Here is a 20704-nt window from a genome sequence, read left to right as displayed (position 1 = left end):
TTTTCATAGTGACCTCCCTTGAGCATGTAAAATAAAATAATAATAATGCACAGATCTGCTAGGCCTATTTCACTATTTTTAACACAGTGTAATTGATGTTTATAATAAATTCGCATTTTTGTTATAGCTCTAGAGATACAATATAATTATACTGATATAGATCGAGATCTAGATCTATGTGTTATATAGTTATACACTATTATATATTTATAACAGTCTGAATTTAAATTACTGTTAGATTTAGGCCTAAAATTTTACGGGTTATGTCATGGCTGAACCTAAAGAAACAAAAACAAAGCCCATTGTTTACCTACAGCGTTCAGAAACATTCAGTGCTTGTCACCGATTGCACAGGCAGGTTTTTTTTTTAAATAATTATTATTATTAGGCCTAGATCTAGATCTAGATTCTAATTAATATTTCATATCTTTACATGGGTGAACAGAAAAAAGTCACACACAAAAATTTTTATCGGAAAAAAAAGTCACAGAAATAAAGACTAAAGTCACGGAAAAAAAAAATCACAAAAAAAATCTTCTTAATAAAATAATAACTAATAAATCAATACTAATAACTATTGATTTGATGATTGAGAATTGTAAAATTTTGGGTGTTTATTAATATGGGTGGTGTTTATATAATATAAGTAGGCCTATAATAGTATATTTATAAACTTAAAAAGCATTATAATGGTTTATATAGTGCAATAATAAGTAAGTATACTTTTTACTTACTATTTACTATTTAAATATGGGACGGAGTGGTCTAGCGGTAGAGAGCTGGACTGCTAACCCGTAAGTCTTGAGTTCGAATCCTGGTTCAAGTCAGTAGACCGTCCGTAAGTCCACCCAACTCTTATGGGTACCTAACTCACGTTAGGGAAAGTAAAGGCTGCTGGGCATAGTGCTGACCACACTATCTCTTCATATGCCAAGGTCACAGAAACAAGTGAATTATGAGAGTCTTTGTACTGTGTTGGCTTTCCAACAACGTCCGGGGACAAAACAGCCCCGTTAATATGACCCCGTCAAAATAGCCCCGTCAAAAGGCCCCGACTTATTGGCTCCCGTCAAATGGGCTCCCTTCATAGAGCTTATATAAACGGGAGCCTATTTGTCGGCAGGCTATATGACAGGGTCAATATGTCGCTGGCCCTTTTGACGGGGTCCATGTGACGGGGCTCTTTTATCTGGGTCGTATTGACAGGGCCGTTTTGTCATTGGCCGCTTTGACAGCGCGTGGTAATAAGCATAATAAATATGGGCAGTACAGGTGGCTTAATTATTATTGCGATGTTGAAGATAGAAAGTCACGTTAACTACATCTTATTGCCATTTCACTTTAATTTAAAGTTAGTATTTTAAAAACATGATGAAAACTGAGATGGTTGGAATATTCTATTTAATTATATTAAATATTATATGTATACCGCAGTTAAAACCTACTTACTTCATATTAAATATTTTTACCAGTGTTATAAATATCATTTTACTTATACAACCTATACACATATATGTAAAATATTTACATTACATTTAATTAATCGTAAGTTGATTTAATATTGTGACTTTTTTCCTGCATTTTTTTTCCTGTGACTATTTTTCCTATAATCTATACATACACTCTACTTATGATGTTTAGTTTTTCCAACAAGGATAGTGCTTCAATGTAAAAACAAAATTTAAATTATTCCCCCCCCCCCCTCCCCCAGGCTAACACTGAGCATCTCACAATAGATTCCTACATTATTTGCATTATGGTATTACTTGTTAATTTTGTAATTTGTAATATTAACAAAGAGATATACAAAGAATGAGTGGTAGAAATTATATTTCATAAGCTAAAAATGTCAGAAAAAGTTTTTAGCCCAATGAATTACTTTGAGAAAGGATTATAGCAGATTGGTGGATATTTTGCTATTAAATATAATTTAAAACAATAAACGTATTGTCCAACGCATTACCATAAGCCCCCATATGTCAGACATTAATTTAATATGTATAGAAAAAAATCCATTAATGATTAATTACTAAGAGTCACGTCCAAGCATATAATGATATGTTGATTTGCAATTTTCACATGTGGTGTCACCCCAATCCACTTTGGTGGATGGTGTATTTCATTCCAATCAGTACATTGTTTTTCTGTGAAAGTTGTGATTGGTTTCACCCCTTCCTCACATTTTTCCTAATGCTTTTTAATTGTGCACTCATTTTATTAATCTATCTATTAAGTCAAGGTGAACAACCATGGATTTCATGGTATATTATTTGATATGGTGTCACCCCTACCTTGGTCATTGATTAACATATCAGTTATTGAAAATTTTCAATAAAACTTTTTTTTCCTCTGTAAATTTTGCAGTTTTTGGTGTCATCCTTGGGAAATGGGTTAACTTAATATTCCAAGATAGGCGGAGCCACACATTTTTTATTTAGCTATTTATATTAACCTATTTAAACTATTTGTTACTGTGTTATGAAAGTGTACTAAAAGAGTATTTTAGAGGACTGTTGCACTTCCAACTAAGTAGGTCTACATCAAGTCACGTAAAAGGTTCTGGACTGCAATGAAATTGATTACATTTTAAAAATGTACAGTTCAGATCTTTATATTTCAGTCCATATTTAACAGACCATGAGAACTCTTCTGTTTTTGGGAAATGCAACAATCCCCATGGCCATGGCCACAATTATAAAGGTATACTTTTATTATTTAAAATTTGAAAACAAAATTGTTACTGTTTAGCTAGTTTATCTTCATCTCATGTATTAGGCTTAGGGTTTGCTTTTAACGGGCACACTATTAAGGCTGTATCAACTGAAAGATGTTGTTTAATTAAGAATAGTCTCATATCTAATGTTATTAGTTGAGGGGGGGGGGAATTGATAAATAAGTTAGTAGACCATAAAACAAGCAAAAGAGAATATTTAAAATTTCATTGTATGTTTTCTTCCTGTTACTTTTATTATCAGTTTGTGAGAAACTGGAAATTACACAAATTTAGTGTCCACTTGAGCAGTGGCAAACAAAGTTTTAAAATGAAGTTAACAAAAAATGCCACTATTATTTCTTGCAGTTGAAGTAACTCTCAGAGGTCCAGTAAGTAATGATTAATGTGCTGTTTTATGCAAAATAATTTCAGATAAAGTTAAATATGCATTTAAGCACAATCTTCATCAACAAAACTGATAAACTCCAAGATTTATAGCTTAATATTCTAATAAATATAACTCGTTATCTCTCTTTATAAATATAAAATCAGAGACAAAGATACATAACTCTTATTTCTTCTGTAGGTTGATCCTGTGACTGGAATGGTATTAAATGTTGTTGACCTGAAAAAATATATTGAGGTATACAGCTGTACTTTTGAATTAACTGTTTATGTTTAATCACTTTTTTCCTCTTGTGTATGGTACGATATTGAGTAAATACTAATTTTAAAGGAAAAATTATAGGCCTAGTCATATTCAAATTTCTAAATGAAATTACCTTTTTACCTCCTTTGCTACAAATAGTCCTTAGGTTTTAGGCTTTGTGTATTACTTTTAGTCTTTTCCCCTGCTGTTTTATTTTGCCCCTTTGCAGCTACATTTTGTAACAAAACTTTACTTTTACAAATTATTAGAAAGCTGGCTATTTCAAATGGGTCATTTTAAAAATAGTTTTGTTTTCAAATCATACCCTAAATGTAACCAGAGCGACGCAATAGCTACACCACCTTTAATTATGTTTTTATGTAGTTGTTCTGTTTCTTTTTTCAAAACCTAAAATTAGTATTAGCCAAGTCAAATAATGCTAAATTATTTTTCAAACTAGGAAGCAATAATGAGTATACTTGATCACAAAAATATAGACAAGGAGGTGCCATTTTTCAAAGACCATGTCAGGTAATTTATGGTCCATTTTGATCAGTTGAAAAAATAAATAGCATTTTTTATGATCCATGTTTATCCCTATGTTTACAAATACATAACGATGGTCTCGGTCGCAAACCGTCTAACTTAAAAAAATTCGATTTTCTTTTTTTTACATAAATCAAAAGCCAATACGATTCCCCATAATGCCTGAAAATATTATAGAAATCTGTAGAATGATTATTGAGATATAATCATTTGAACAAACCGCCTATTATTTCTAGCGCTAAAAATCTTGGCGCAAAACGAATATCGCTATATTTGTCAGTAACCTTTTGCTCGGGAACGCAGTCGCACGCCGTAATCACACAATTTTACTGCACAGCAGTCACAGTACTTATAGGTAAGGATATTTGATTAATTATGTTCAACTATTTTATTACATTTTATCATTTTAAAGAATAATAAACAAATAGTATTTGTTTAATATAGCCTATTTCTAGATTGTCAATAACCAAACTGATTTGTTTACAATTTTTTGGGCTAACACAATGCTTTGAAACTAGATCTTCATTCTAGAATCTAAATACCAATCAAAACAATATAATTCGAATTATATTTCCACAAGAATGTGCAATTAATTTAATAATTGTTAATTCACTACTAGCATTAGATTGAGGGTTTAGATACGTGTTAAGAAATCTTTATATGGTAGGTTACAAAATGTTTGGCGTACATGTTCTACGACATGGTAAGTTGTCTTTAGTAAATGCTTTTATGATTAATTTTTCAACAGACAAGCCTATCTTAACATACCAGATTCTCTCAACAGACCAGCCTCTCTCAACATACCAGCCTCTCTCAACATACCAGCCTCTCTCAGCATACCAGCCGCTCAACATATCAGCCTCTATCAACAGACAAGACTTACCACAGAACAGACCAGCTTCTCTCACAGACCAGTCTCTCTCAACATACCAGCCTCTCTCAACATACCAGCTTCTCTCAACAGACCAGCCTCTCTTAACAGATCAGCCTCTCTCAAAAGACCAGCCTCTTGACATACCAGCCTCTCCCAACATATCAGTCTCTCTCAACAGACCAGCCTCTCTCAACAGACCAGCCTCTCTCAACATAGCAGCCTCTCTCAACAGACCAGTCTCTATCAACAGAACAGCCTCTCTTAACAGATCAGTCTCTCTCGACAGACCAGCCTCTCTCAACAGACCAGCCTCTCTTAACAGATCAGCCTCTCTCAGCATACCAGCCGCTCAACATATCAGCCTCTATCAACAGACAAGACTTACCACATAACAGACCAGCCTCTCTTACAGACCAGTCTCTCTCAACATACCAGCTTCTCTCAACAGACCAGCCTCTCTTAACAGATCAGTCTCTCTCGACAGACCAGCCTCTCTCAACAGACCAGCCTCTCTTAACAGATCAGCCTCTCTTATCAGACTAGCCTCTCTCAACATACCAGCCTTACTCGACAGACCAGCCTCTCTCAACATACCAGCTTCTCTCAACAGACCAGCCTCTCTTAACAGAGTAGCCTCTCTCAACAGACCAGCCTCTCGACATACCAGCCTCTCTCAACAGATTAGCCTCTCTCAACAGACCAGCCTCTCTCAACATACCAGCCTCTCTCAACAGACCAGTCTCTCTTTACAGACCAGCCTCTCAACATATCAGCCTCTCTCAACAGACCAGACTTACCACATAACAGACCAGCCTCTCTCAACAGACCAGCCTTTCTCAACAGACCAGACTTACCACATAACAGATCAGCCTCTCTCAACAGACCAGCCTCTCTCAACAGACCAGCCTTTCTCAACAGACCAGACTTACCACATAACAGACCAGCCTCTCTCAACAGACCAGCCTCTCTCAACAGACCAGACTTACCACATAACAGACCAGCCTCTCTCAACAGACCAGCCTCTCTCAACAGACCACTTACCACATAACAGACCAGCCTCTCTCAACAGACCAGCCTTTCTCAACATATCAGCCTCTCTCAACAGACCAGCTTCTCTCAACAGACCAGACTTACCACATAACAGACCAGCCTCTCTCAACAGACCAGCCTCTCTCAACAGACCAGCCTCTCTTAACAGATCAGCCTCTCTCAACATACCAGCTTCTCTCAACAGACCAGCCTCTCTTAACAGAGTAGCCTCTCTCAACAGACCAGCCTCTCGAAATACCAGCCTCTCTCAACAGATTAGCCTCTCTCAACAGACCAGCCTCTCTCAACATACCAGCCTCTCTCAACAGACCAGTCTCTCTTTACAGACCAGCCTCTTAACAGATCAGCCTCTCTCAACAGACCAGCCTCTCAACATACCAGCCTCTCTCAACATTCTATTCTCTCTCAACAGACCAGTCTCTATCAACAGACCAGCCTCTCTCAACAGATCAGCCTCTCTTAACATACTAGTCTCTCTCAACAGACCAGTCTCTATCAACAGACCAGCCTCTCTCAACAGACCAGCCTCTCTCAACAGACCAGCCTCTCTCAACAGACCAACCTCTCTCAACAGACCAGTCTTACCATACAAGACACCAGCATCTGTCAACTGACAAATCGTAAAGGCACCAGCCTTTCAAAACAGACCAGTCGTAACATTAAGGCACCAGTAACTCACAAGAGACCAGTCTCTCTCAGCAGACCAGTCGTAATATACAAAAGACCAATCTCTCTCAACTGACCAATCTTACCATACAAGAGACCAGCCTCTCTCAAAAGATTAGTCTTATCCTACAGTAGACACGCCTCTCTCAACACACCAGTCTTACCATACAAGACACCAGCCTCTCTCAACATACCAGTCGTAACATACAATAGACCAGCCTCACATAACAGACATTAGACACCAACCTCTCAAAAAGACCAGCCTTACCATACAAGAGACCAGCCGATCTCAAAAGACAAGTCAGACCTATCAAGAATTCAAAGCGACAGATATTCGTGCACTGCAGTACAAGCCTGATGCTACTGTCTACTTAAAAGTGAATTAGCAGATAGATGGCAATTGCTAAGCTAGGGTCGTAAGATTATGATCTCATTTGTAGCCCCTGTCAAGTTGTACAAGAGCAGAAAAAAAAAGATAAAAGCTGTCTTATTTGAGCACCTAAAAGAAAGTCATAAACACACCTTTTTATGATGATTTCCCTGAATTTAAAAATATGTTGCCATTTTAATTTTTCTTTATGTGACGTTTATTCAAAGAATAAATTTTAAAAATAAACACATTTTTTTGTGTTACATTTTTGTAAAATAAGTAAACATTAAGTCAGTATTAATGTGATTAGTGTGTTATGTCTCATTCATAATATATCTGACAATACGGTTTCTGTTTTTACTATTATCATTCTACAAACCCAGCACCCACCCGATTTAGTAAAATAAACTGTGAGAATAGAAAGATGTAATAAATAAAGCATAACCTTCAACAGTTAACCAGTCTAGTGCTAAATACAGACATAATGAATACAGTCGAAAGCGATAAAGCCACACTTAAACATCTCTACTAAAAATTAAACTGACCCCATAATGTAGAATAAACTCAAATAATTAAAATATGAGCCCAAAACTATAATCTAAATATTATGAAGTGTTAATTATAACTTAAAAACATAAACATAAGTAAATCACGTTCATTGGACAAAACGAACGAACGCGACTGAGACCGAAATTCTCGGCTCAAAACAGCTAAGTCTGCGCGCGCACAGATAGACGGTTTGCACCGAGAATTTTAGACCGAGCAAACCGTCTATCTTTTTAAACCTGCTATAATTTTGTAAATATCAACAAAACCCATTTTATAACGCTACAGTATAGTCGGTAGAGAGTTTCTTCGGAGATATCTTTAAAAAAAAATTGTATTAGAGCGATCGAGAAGGAAATAATCAGTTTTTTGTCTCTCCTGTAAAATTTACATTTTCGGAGTTAGACGGTTTGCGACCGAGACCATCGATAAGCTTTCCACACAATACTAATTGAATAATTTTATAATAGTATTTCTGTAATGTACGAGACTGTTGTGTTTTGGTGTGAGATGCACCATTAACAGCTCAAAAATATCAGATTTGGATCAGTGGCATAGCTAGGATTTTCGGGCCCCGATGCAAAAATTATCAGTGGTCCCCTTTGTCAGTTTTCTTCTATTTTTTGTTTTATTAAACTTTTAATGAAAGTATGCATTTGATCCATTGTCTCTTTATGTTTCAGTTCCTTGGAGAATATTGCAGTGTTTATCTGGCAGGGTATGAAGGAAAAGGTTGGAGAACTGCTATATGAAATCAGAGTCCATGAAACTGAGAAAAACGTTGGCTGGTACAGAGGAGAGAATGAGTAGCTGTCAGAAAAATTTATTCTTTTATTTTCTCAGGTTATTGCATACAGCTTTGTATAAATTAGCATACAACAACTATCAAATGAATGCACATTTAGCAACATAAGATTATAAGATTCAATTTTTCTTGTACATTCCTTTCCTATGCATTTACAAGTTGTTTGTAAGGAAATAAACAAAGTAGGAACTTAGGGGGAAAAACTAGTTAAGCTGATTTTCAGAGGCTATGTGAATCACATTGTGATCTTGATGTGAATGTGTGTATAAAATTGATTACAAGTGGTAAGTATGAAAATAAATGTCATGGCACCTTGCTTATACAGAGCCATGCCCCTAACACTTTTATAGACTTTTTTTCTTGTATCTTTCACTTTTAGTATTTAACATTTGTCTGTGATTCATTTTACAATGTAGTTAATAAAAATTTTTTTTCTTACACTGCTTTTCTAATTTATTTTGTCTTGTAATACATTTCCATTCATACACAAACCATTGATTAAAATCCACCAGCCAAACACATTTAGGCCAATGAAATAAAAATACTGAAATCGCATTCATTCATGTCCACCTATCAGAACATTGAAAGTAATTAGTAAGCTGCATCTATTCAAAAATTATTTGCTCTGTACAGCCAAGTATTCATTACTCTGTAACCTGTTTTTCCATTTTAAACCTGAAAAATAGAAATAATCATGCATCTTTTTTTTTTATAATTAGTATTAATTCGATCTGTCAGTAAAATTTGAATTAAAGAATAAGTTTGGAGAATTACATGTCAAAATAATGCCAATGTAGTATTGACCTTAATAGAAATTATTTTAATGTTTATTGCAACATAGAAGATATATTCTAATATACAGTTACTTGTTTAAATAAACCGGGAGTAATCTCCCCTAAACTTTCTCGAATATTCTTATATAACTTGGAATATAAACATGATTTTTAATTACTTAAACTTTTAAAAATAGAATAGAATCTCATAGAAAAAAGAATTGCGCACCAAGCGAACACAAAAAAAAATGTGCATAATAGTGCGCAATATTATTAGTACTTTATAATTTACATGCGTTTTTTGAGAAATCGGAAATAGCGTAAAATAGTACTTCCAGTTAACGGAAATTACTCAAAATTTGACAGAAGGTAGAGAATTAGATCTTTTACTTAAATGTGAAATTTCATTTATCTATCTGAAATAGTACTCAAGTTATAGGCTTTTGAAAAATTCAAAGTAGAAAAAGTACCACTTCCGGTTATCGGAAATCGCTCAAAAGTTGATACGGATCTACGATTTTGATAAAATACTTATATATGAAATTTCAGCAACCTAGCTGTAACGGTACTCAAGTAATCGTGTTTATAGACAGACATACGGACAAGATTGCAAAATTATGTTTTTCCGTATCAGTGAGATGTAAAACGTCGAGATTTGTAAAAATCTCGATTTTTTTTTTTTTTTTTTTTTTTTTGCACGATTACAAGACTTTCTCTATACTTCGTATATACGAGAAAGTAAAAATTAAAATGTTTTATACTTTTATTAGGCCTAATTAAATGGCGAAAATCAGCTCTTCAATTTCTGAAAACAATAAATTAGTCAATAGAACTAAATCTGATTCCACATCAAATGTCAACAACAATGGATGCCTCCATCAGTCGACAGCCGAAGGCTATAATTATACTCAGTGGTAAAAGAAAATCGGGGAAAGATTTCATTAGCCATTTATTACTTCAAAGGTGAATCCATCTAGTGTCTCATTTTAATATTATTGGTACCTAATGTGATTAATATTTAAAAAAAAGAAAGTGGCTATTTCTGAAATGGGAGGAAATCTGGGTAAAACTCGGCGTAATCTATCGTTTTGCCTTTGGGTACGTAAAATCGCCCGCGATTTGTAATGTGAAAAACAGGTGACTCCTTAGATTTTAATAATTATTTCACATTTTGAGGAGGATTTATGTTTTAAAAATTCAAAAATGTTTCCTTGATTTATTTATTTTTTCTTACTAAATCTAGAATTTACCCAAATTTCAAATTAAACATGACTACTGAATGATAGACATCCATATTTAATCCATTAGGCACTAATTTTGATGTTTTAGTTCGTTTTAAACAAAATTACTTAATTTAATATTTATTGACACTCACAAAAATGCACAACACACCTCTCCATGACAACTCTTCTTACGCTTGAAGCTAAAGAAAACCACAAATAGGTTAGACTTTTTAAGTGGCCATGTACCGGAAGTTCCCCACTAGTGATCATCAAATAGCGGTCACGTGGTTTAAAAAAATAAATAAATTTGGTTGTCATTCAAAAGTCGTGTCTTATTTTAAAAAGCTCATGCAATATTTGATTTATTTCTTCATATAATGATAAACCTAATAGTTCTACAACCTCCAATTCATTTTTGTGACCTCCGGGCTGATATTTTAGAAGTTCTATTAATTTTAATGAGACCGACTTTTAAATTTAGCCTTCATTCTCCAAAGCAAATTTTAAAATGCTTTTCTGGCATATTTAGCCTTGCCACCTATAGCATGTTTTTATAGCGTGAAAACCCGCCATTTTACTCGTGATAAACATTTTTAAAAGTAATTCTAAGAAGGTCTCTGGAACTAAGACGAAAAATCGTCGGAAGTCATGCATCCGGTCCCTACGCCATATTGTTGTTAGCAACCGGCCACGCCTCCGGGTTAGCGAGAAATACTATTATTTATGTACCTGTTTTTAAACAATTGAATTAAAACTTTTCCGTAATAAATGAAGACTAGCGACGTTTCCAACAGATGCAACCATGCTCATTTACTATAGCAGCCATCTTGTCTAAGTTTTATTTTTATAAGCTTTTAGCGCCAGATTCAGGGGGAAGCCACTCTATTTTACAAATGGCTGCTGTTTATATATATAGCAAATCTTGCTCTCAGACACTCCTGTTTAAAGTTAATTTCTGGCCTATATCGATATATTTAGCCATTGATTTATGTTTATTATTCATTTATCTATAACATTTGACACAAAAGTATGACAATATTTTTCTATTAAAGCCTTGACAATGAGGTAACGTTTTCGTACATAAATAGCCGCGGGCGATTTTACGTACCCAAAACGATAGATTACCAAACTCGGTAATCTATCGGTTTAGAGTTTAGGTACGTAAAATCGCCCGCGACTTGTAATGTGAAAAACAGGTGACTCCTTAAATTTTAATAATTATTTCACATTTTGAGGAGGATTTATGTTTTTTAAAATACAAACATGTTTCCTTGTTTCATTTATATTTTTATGTACCTGTTTTTAAACAATGGACACCAGCGAGAAAAGTCTCAAAGCCGGAAAGATATTTGAGAGGTCCATAAATTAATTTTAAAATCTTGCACGGCGTAGTTACAATTAATATGGTTATAAAATCCTGTTTGTCTGGTTTTTTCGGACTTTACTAAAGATTGGATGTATCTGATGTTTTTAATATTTTCGGTAGGCCTAATTAAATAAAATTTAAAAAAAAAGCAAAAACAATTTGGTTTTCACATGTAATGGCGACATAAACAATGGCATCCTGCTATTCGATAGGCCGCCATAAATTTTATTGTACACATTGTAAGCTAAAAATAGAAAAACTAGGTCATGGTGTATAAATTTGCAATGTTATTTAAAAACTTGATCTGCAAAGTTTTGTAAACAAAATAACTATAAAGTGGGGCTGCCAGAAATCGATCACGGAGTTCCTTTACAGCCAATCAATGTTTGTCTTACGAAAGTGAATCATCGGGTTATAACTTAGGCTTGATGAAAATAAATAGAAATGTATCCTTAAACTCAACAAATTATTTTCAAGTTCTCTGGATCTGCAACTTGTATAGAATCTAGCATTGATTCTAAAAATATTAAATTTCTGAATTAATTTTAGGCTTAAGTTTTTAATAAAATTTTATCTTTTATTATTTTTATGGTCCTAAATCTAAAAAAGCACATTTTTATTCCATGTCAACAACATTACGGAAGGATTTTGGTCAACTCACTGGTGTCCATTGAATTTAAACTTTTCCGTAATAAATGAAGACTAGCGATGTTTACAACAGATGCAACCATGCTCATTTAGTATAGCAGCCATCTTGTTTAAGTTGTTTTTTATAAGCTTATAGCGCGAGATTTAGGGGGAAGCCACTCTATTTTACAAATGGCTGCTGTTTATATAGCAAATCTTGCTCTCAGACACTGCTGTTTAAAGTTAATTTCTGGCCTATATCGATATATTTAGCCATTGATTTATGTTTATTATTCATTTATCTATAATATTTGACACAAACAAATGACAATACACTTCTATTAAAGTCTTGACAATGAGGTAACGTTTTCGTACATTAATAGCCGCGGGCGATTTTACGTACCCAAAACGATAGATTACCTAAAACTCCATCCATTTTGATAAGAATTTTAGAATGATTTTTTTATTAAAAATGTATCAATGATAGCTAGCACACTAGTAAACTAAGCAAATTTAGCATATTTTAACGTTCTGTGCAAAGTCATTATTACTGAAAAAAAGTCCAAAGTCAGGTCAGCCTGTGGCACCCTCCACTGAAATGTCTGAAGGAAAAAATACTTGACTTGTGACCTTCTTTAAAACAGAATTTACTTTTTTTTTAAATTATTAGTTTCACTATTAGTTATTAGTGCTTAATCTTACCCAATAAATAATAAAAATTTGAAAATTAATTTTAATTACTGTTGTAAAGTGAGATAAACAGCTTAATAAAAACATGCTTTCTTGAGGGGGTGTGGCCCGGGTGTGGCACATTGCAATTATAACTAAATGTTTCTGTGTTTTATGACTATATTTGTACACAATCAGCATGCTATACTTTTAAAATTGATAAATGGTGAGTATACCAAGTTACACAACCTGCAATAAATAATAAAAACGATCATCAATGAAGAAAGTGTAAACATTCTATGGATGCATCTATTCGGACCTGGGTCCTAATAGCCTCGGCCGCTATTGGGACCAGCCAATAGAATTGTTTAGATTTAGTTATACAAAAGTTCTTTTAAGATGCAGAATATTGCTTTTCTGTTGTGATTACCCGATATCATTACTGACAAATTTTATGATGAGCGGGTGTCGTTAGGTCTATAATATAATTATGGCCTATGGTATGAACTTCTATGGCCGAGCTAATCTTGAGCGCGCATTTTTCAAATTGTATATTCTGCATCTTAACCCTTTGAGCCTGACAAGCCGAAAACAGCTTCAAAATTTGGCATATACTAGACTACCCGTCATCCTTTGGATAACTGTGTGTTTTGGGGGTCATCCATAAATGACATCATGCCTGTCACTTATCGTCACACAAAAAACAGACCCCATATTCAAAAAGACGTCACACCTCAGATGTTTTTGTCTTTTAAAAAAACCGATTTTGGCTGAGCATGGGTCTGGCCACACTATCCCTTCATATGCTGACGTCACAGGTTAACTATACACCTACCCAACTCTACTTCACCTGCCCAGCGTCCCGCCAAGTCTCAGACAACATGTTTTTATCTTTTAGATAGATCTATCCCATGAATTCTCAAATTAAGATGATCATTGAAGCTAAAAAGCAAAGATTTATATAAAATATTTAAGGACTAACTTAGTTTTATAAAGAAACAATAATTTATTGTGATTTTATAATAGTTTTTATTTTTAACAAATTAATTTTGGCTTGACCTAGATTCTAGAATTTAGATCTAGGTTTGACTTTCTCACTAATTTGCATTTTAATCTCTGGAAACCTCGCTCTTAACGAGATAGTAATTTGTACTCAAAACTTTACCAAAAAATATTTTTTAAAGTTAGCTTTTTTAAACCTCATGACCTAGTTATGCCATGTTTATTTACATTTTCAGTAACAAAAATTTAAAAAAAAATTGTTTTTGGCTTTTAAAATTTTGTCTAGTTACAGGAAGTACTAAAAACATCAAATATGTCATCCAATACAGTATGTCAAAAACCACACAATCAAAATTATTTTAATAGCATCACACCCAATTTAAAAAATATGTAATAGAAACTTTTAGTCTTTTCCCGCTTTGGTCTATTGTCAAAGTGAGGGGCAAGCTAGCAAGTTCTCTAATCTTGATCACTCTGTGTTTGTCATTAATCAGTCAAGTGGTATTACTGTAATATGATTACTAGCCACATAATTAGCCTAACTTTAGTAGGTAGTAGCATTTGATTGTACTGTAGCAAGTTATCAAGCTTGATACACAACTTTTAAAAAAATGTAATTATATTTATTATTATCTATAATAATAGTTTCGCTGTCTGTGTATCTATCTGTGTATCTATCTTTGTATGTATCTATCTGACAAGAACGCTCTAGAGAAAACACAAGCAATTTAAAAAAGTTTAAACAAAAACCCACGTTTTCTGATTGAACTAAAAAGTAGAAAATAAATGCTATACATCACAATAATGCAAGCGATCACTCTACTATAAGCGATGAAAAACGTGGGGCGCCGAAGTAAAAGTTTTTTATCGGTCATTGTTATTATAAGATGTAAAAGTTATATTACTATTGATTTGATAATACTATTGACTTTTATTAGGGAGCTTGTAGAGAGTCAACAGTATTAGAAACTGTAAGAAAATCACGGCGCCCCACGTTTTTCATCGCTTATAGTAGAGTGATCGCTTGCATTATTGTGATGTATAGCATTTATTTTCTACTTTTTAGTTCAATCAGAAAACGTGGGTTTTTTTTTAACTTTTTTAATGATAATTATTTTCTACTTTTTAGTCTTTGTCTGTTTGTTTGCTTTAAAATCTTGCTATCTATTTTATCTTTTCGCATTCACTTTTTTTTTTGGGTAAATGAAGACAACTCGTAAAAAACACGTGCCTTGAACCCGTGTCGAGTGGGTTAGCAATCGTGTGCCCAACCACTCGACCATATCGTCTCCCCCATACTGGCCACCAGTTGTTACGTTCTGGTTGTTTGTACACAAACACCGCGTGACAACTACTCAGTAAGCAAAAAGAGGGAGAGTACCGAACCTTGTTTTCATCAAATTAAAATTACTGGGTTATGTCCCTTTTCCCCCACATTTTTTGTACAATTATATAGCGGTCTAAAATGATCAATAAAATGTTTCCATGGATCAATTTAGTAATAATAACAATTGAATATTCTATTGTCATCGGAAACAAAGCTTCCCTGAAAATTTCAGCGCGCTAGCTAACTGGGAAGTGCCCGAAATTTCGATCGCAAGATTTGATTGGAAAGACGCGAAAGCAAGTTAAAGAAAACGTGGGAAAATAATCTCAAGCCGGAGAGTGCACACAGTAATATGACGTCATTGATTCTCGAGTAAACATTGAATAAAAAGGCAATTTTGTCTAATCTAAATGGTTTGCGTGAAGAGTTTCTTTCATACAATTCTTCGGGTAGGGGCGAAGCCCCACCCCCGCATAAGAACGTCTGAGCCCCCTCCCCAACTCAAAAGAAATTTCTTCATCGATACTCTATAATAAAATTAACGCCTAAATAATGTGTCTAATCTAAAAAGTGGTTTTCTTGCAATTTCTTTAATGCAATTCTTCGGGTAGTGGCTAAGTGCGACACCAGTGTTTCTTTCAGGCTTTTTCCTCCGAGGAGAGGGGAACTTTAAATTTTCTAATCTAAAAAGTGTTATGTGTGCACAGTTTCTACCGTTAGTTTGAATGATCTACAAATGCGACCAGTGTTTCTTTCATTTTTTTATCCCCGGAGAGGGGAGGGGGGGGGGGTACTTGAAAATATTCGGGGGCAGGGGTGGAATTTTCTGGGAGTGGGCGGAAACTGGAAAATTTATATAATTTTATTTCGTTGAATGGGACAGTAGACGTGCTGTGGGGGGGGGGGGGAGCCCCCAATCCCCAAGTAGAGTCGCCTGAAAGAAACTCCAAATACGACTTTTGTCATGATTGAGATCAGGTGCATGGCTTAGGGGTGTGGCTACGACTGTATTTAGTATCAATGCGCGGTAACTAAGTGTAGATCAAGCTTAAATGACGATTCTTGCTAAAAATCCGTTTTCAAAGAAATTTTTCGTTTCCGATTCAATTTGAGGTTAAGGTGGTGGCTTTGGTTTTGGTTTAGAGAAAATAGACAGCACTATCAACCTAGCGCCCGTTGTATCCTTCCTCAATGGGCCATTTTTCTCGTTTATTATAGTTATAAAATGCATTTTACAATATGATTAAAAATGTGCTTGGGGTGATTTTGCCAAAATACAAATAAATATAGTTTATATAGTCCTTAGTCAATCTGTAAAAAATACAATAGTTATAAATTAAGTTATACTCACTTTTATTTTATTGCCAATTATTTCCGTTCCCTCCCCTTTGGTAAATTGATTCTTTTAAAAGGCAACTTTGGTGGTGGACTCTGTGGTTGTTGTATTTGATTATAAGGAATCTATCACTGATAATAATTATTTTATTGTGTTAGGCCTTTTTACTGTTTTGAAGTGTTTATTTTATCCTGAGAAATTTAAATCTTGTTCACAATAAAATTAGTCCAATTTATTTGCCTTGGAATACTTTTTAAAGATGTATGACCTCCTTTTGCTCAAGCAGCTCTCATGGAACAAAGAAATTTAGTTGAGTGTGAATCCAGGTCTTAATTAACAAAATATATTATAAACTTGCAGGTCGGGTTACTACTATAAAATCCCTACTGTTAAACATCAAATAGTTAATGAAATAGAAGATTAATGCCATTTTTACAACTGCTTTCAAAACTGTATGTAAACTGCATGTAAACAATGAAATGGATGAACACAATTACAATATTTGTCTACCTGAAGTAGACTAACAATTATTCACTATATTAGATAGTCAAAAAGAATTGAAGGGGAGCAGAGAATAGCTGACAGTAATCTGTTATCATTTATCATCAATTCAGCCAAACTTAGTTATCAGCATTTTAAGTAAATAGATGTAGCTATCATATGGATATATTTAAGGCAGATTTTACAACATGTAGACTAATTAAATATGCTATCCATACAACAATTATTACAGCAAAAATTATTTAACACAATAGAAGTGAGCAGTGCCAGCTCATTATCTATGAAACCAGCTGTATTAAAAGCATTTTTATCTGTTGTTAAATGTGTTTAGAATTTCAGTTAAAATTGACTTATCTGTAATTTTACTCTATTTTAAAATGCTCTTAAATGTGTGCTTGTTTGTTTTACACACTTGAATGAAACCAATATACCTGAACTTGCTTTAAAAATATGTATTTTTAGACTAGGAAGCAACAAATGTGGAGTTCTTCATTTATCAGGACCACTTAAAAAACAGTATGCCAAGGTATTACAACAATTATTAACACGTTTTTATTAACTCAGCTTCGCGTGTGTTTGTTGTTAAAATTGACATCGAAAATTAGCCCACTTCTGATTGCTCTACAGATCTGAAATTTGGCATACAGGCTACTTTCGCCTAACAATTTCAGATGCAATCATAAAAACTAGCAATTAGAGACCGTAATTAGCTTAATTTAATTACGCCCCAAGGACCATAAAATTGAGGACATGATTTCTAAAGATACCGACAAGACTGGAGGCTTATAGACACAGTTACTTCGGCCCCAATCGATGTGAGCGCGCTGGCCGTGATCGTATAGTGGTTAGTACTTCGCGTTGTGGCCGCGACAACCCAGGTTCGAATCCTGGTCGCTCAAGATTTTTTTAGTCCGTGTATTTATAAACACTTAGTCAAGTCATACTTAATCAAGTCATTAGATAAAGTAGAAAATAAACTATATAAACAACTTTTTTAAAAACCACGTTTTTCATGTGTAGCAACGGACTAAAAAGGAGAAAATAAAATACTTAAAAAAAACTTTTTAAAAAACCACGTTTTTCTTGTGGACTAAAAAGTAGAAAATAAATTTTTCTTTTGTGCTTCCTCGAGCTGTGCAGGTTCTTGTGATGACTGACAAAAAACGTGGGTCGGGCAGATGGGTCGGGAAATTTGATGGTGAACGTACCCACGTTTTTTGTCAGTCATCACAAGAACCTGCACAGCTCGAGGAAGCACAAAAGAAAAATTTATTTTCTACTTTTTAGTCCACAAGAAAAACGTGGTTTTTTAAAAAGTTTTTTTTAAGTATTTTATTTTAATTATTCTTTATAACATTCCATTTTCCGGAACGATAAAATTACATACTTAAATTTAAATGAATAGTAATTTATAATAGGGCTTTAAATGTATATAAAATATAACCATGTAAGTTTAAACCTTAATTAATTTGCTTTTTAGGAACACAACCTTGACTATGAAAAGCTGCTTGACGCATCAGATTATAAGGAGCAATACAGGCTGGATATGATACAATGGGGAGAAGAGAGAAGAAACAAAGATCCTGGATTTTTTTGTCGGTTAGCAACAGATGATAAAGGTTCTGAAAAAGATATATGGATAATCAGTGACGCTAGAAGAAAATCTGACATTTGTTACTTTAAGGATCACTTTAGTAAAGCTACAATCACAGTAAGGGTGCAGTCTGATCTAGCTGTAAGAAATAACCGAGGATTTGTTTTTACAGAAGGTAAATCTTTTACCATCAATTCATATTAGGATTTGTTTGAATTCTGAATTTGTGTATACATTCAACAGGTTTAAAATGATATTTGCAAAAAATAATTGTTTATATCCATATAGTATATTGAGAAAATAATTTGCTGTTAACAAATGAAATGAGTGTTTACACTCTGCAAAGCCAGTTCATCATGAACTGTTCCCCTTAGAGTTCTAACCTGCTTGTAACTAACTCTTCATAAACTGAGCACTCTGACAAGATTTGCAGAAAGAAGATTTTAAGTCTGAACGTTGAGCAACTGCTTATTTGTAGCAGTAGCAGTTGTCAGTTTTTTTTAGCAGAATGAAGTAGCAAAAAAATTTAAAATACATTTGTTTTTTTGTGGCTCGTATTTATGACCACCAGCTAACATCATCTATCTGTATTTATGTGTTTCGGCAAAATCCAATATTTTTGCTCAAGATGAAGAACCAGACATGTGGAGAATTATAGCGATATAATAGAGTTTTATATTGTTTTCAGCCACTAAAATTGAAAAACACTTCATGAATTACCAAACCCTACTTTTCCCCTCTTTCTTGTTCTCAAGCTAATAATAGTTTGGTGAATATACTCATGTTATTTAGCTGCAGAATTTATTTTCCAGGTATTGATGATGCAGAGTCTGAATGTGGATTGGATACAGGCATAGACTGGGATATTATTATAAAAAACAATGACAGTCAACAAGAACTTGAGCAAGGGTTGAATACACTTTTAAGTCTGATCCCCTTATAGTTATAGGTTGTTCTTTTTTTTTAAATTACTCAGAATTTATCAGTCACACCAATTATTGCAATTGTATAGCTTCAGGTTTTCTAAAGTACACTCGTTTTTCCAGTTCAAGGGCATTGATCTGCTGAAAAAATTGATTGGTATCTGATGCCCACCAAAAATTTGAAAGCTTATTGTCTATCAATTTTCTTGACTTTTTTCCTGCGCATTTTCAAAGAGATGATTTTTAATAGAAAATGTATTTTTTGCCATTAATAATTTTTTGCATTAATTAGTAAATAATTACTTTCCAATATATTTTTGTCACACATTTCTCTATAACATAGGCCACACCTCTCCCATATCACTGCTGAACTGTGAATGTAGGGCCTTAGTGACCTTACAGATATAATTGTGTTGCGGCTAGGTCTCAGATCTTGCAACGCCAATATTTAAATATAAAATTTTAACATGGCTAATTTAAGTTCAATTAGTTGTTTAGATTAAATAATAGGAGTCAGCGAGGGACTGCGTGGCCTAGCGGTAGAGAGCTAGACTGCTTACCCAAGAGTCTCGAGTTCAAATCCAGGTTCAATTCAGTAGAGCGTCCCTGAGTCTACCCAGATCTGATTGGTATTTCGCTGACCACTTTATCCCACATATACAGAGGTCTTTGAAGCAGATCATCTCTACTTCATCTGTCCCAATTTTAGCCACACTTCTAGTCATCAATCGTCTCCCTCACTCCCCCCGAAAAAATTCTACCCCCCCCCCCCCCCGAACTAAATGAAATTTATATAATTTATATAGAAAATATATACTTTTAACAGTGTCTCCCCCCCCCCCCCCCCCCCGAAAATTTCAAGTGCCCTCCCCCCCCCCCCCCCCCCCCCGAAAATTTCAAGTGCCCTCCCCCCCCCCCCCCCCCCCCCCCCCCCCGGAGAAAAATGTCTGGAAGAAACACTGAGAACCACTAATCATAACCATGGCATGTCACGTAGTTGGGCAGTTAGTGATGTTGGATTGTTTTTAATCTTCACAATTTTAAATGTATATGCAACATTTTATTTATGTTTTTTGAATAAATTTGTTCTATTGACAACAAATCAGCTACTGTGTTCTTGTTGGTGGTGGTGGATTGATTTTTG

General features: G+C 34.3%; 2 protein-coding genes across 2 annotated transcripts; both read left to right on the top strand.

Moving 5' to 3' along the window:
• The first annotated feature begins 45 nt into the window (after window positions 1–45).
• Window positions 46–8729, top strand: LOC131933041 (6-pyruvoyl tetrahydrobiopterin synthase). The gene is made up of 7 exons (XM_059289894.1): window positions 46–64; window positions 247–354; window positions 2621–2700; window positions 3080–3102; window positions 3300–3356; window positions 3823–3893; window positions 8098–8729. The coding sequence occupies exons 2-7, from the start codon at window positions 269–271 to the stop codon at window positions 8222–8224; spliced, it is 444 nt and encodes a 147-aa protein (XP_059145877.1). The 5' UTR covers window positions 46–64; window positions 247–268; the 3' UTR covers window positions 8225–8729.
• Window positions 8730–9834: 1105 nt separating this feature from the next.
• LOC131931915 (phosphomevalonate kinase) lies at window positions 9835–20323 on the top strand. Its single transcript, XM_059288748.1, has 4 exons — window positions 9835–9955; window positions 17506–17569; window positions 18524–18812; window positions 19450–20323. The coding sequence occupies exons 1-4, from the start codon at window positions 9846–9848 to the stop codon at window positions 19578–19580; spliced, it is 594 nt and encodes a 197-aa protein (XP_059144731.1). The 5' UTR covers window positions 9835–9845; the 3' UTR covers window positions 19581–20323.
• Window positions 20324–20704: the final 381 nt, after the last annotated feature.

The sequence above is a fragment of the Physella acuta genome, unplaced genomic scaffold (assembly GCF_028476545.2).
Source record: "Physella acuta isolate Inbredline_101_S28 unplaced genomic scaffold, ASM2847654v3 ptg000105l, whole genome shotgun sequence".
In the NCBI taxonomy this organism is placed as follows: Eukaryota; Metazoa; Mollusca; class Gastropoda; family Physidae; genus Physella; species Physella acuta.
This window is presented reverse-complemented; position numbering and strand designations above follow the sequence as displayed.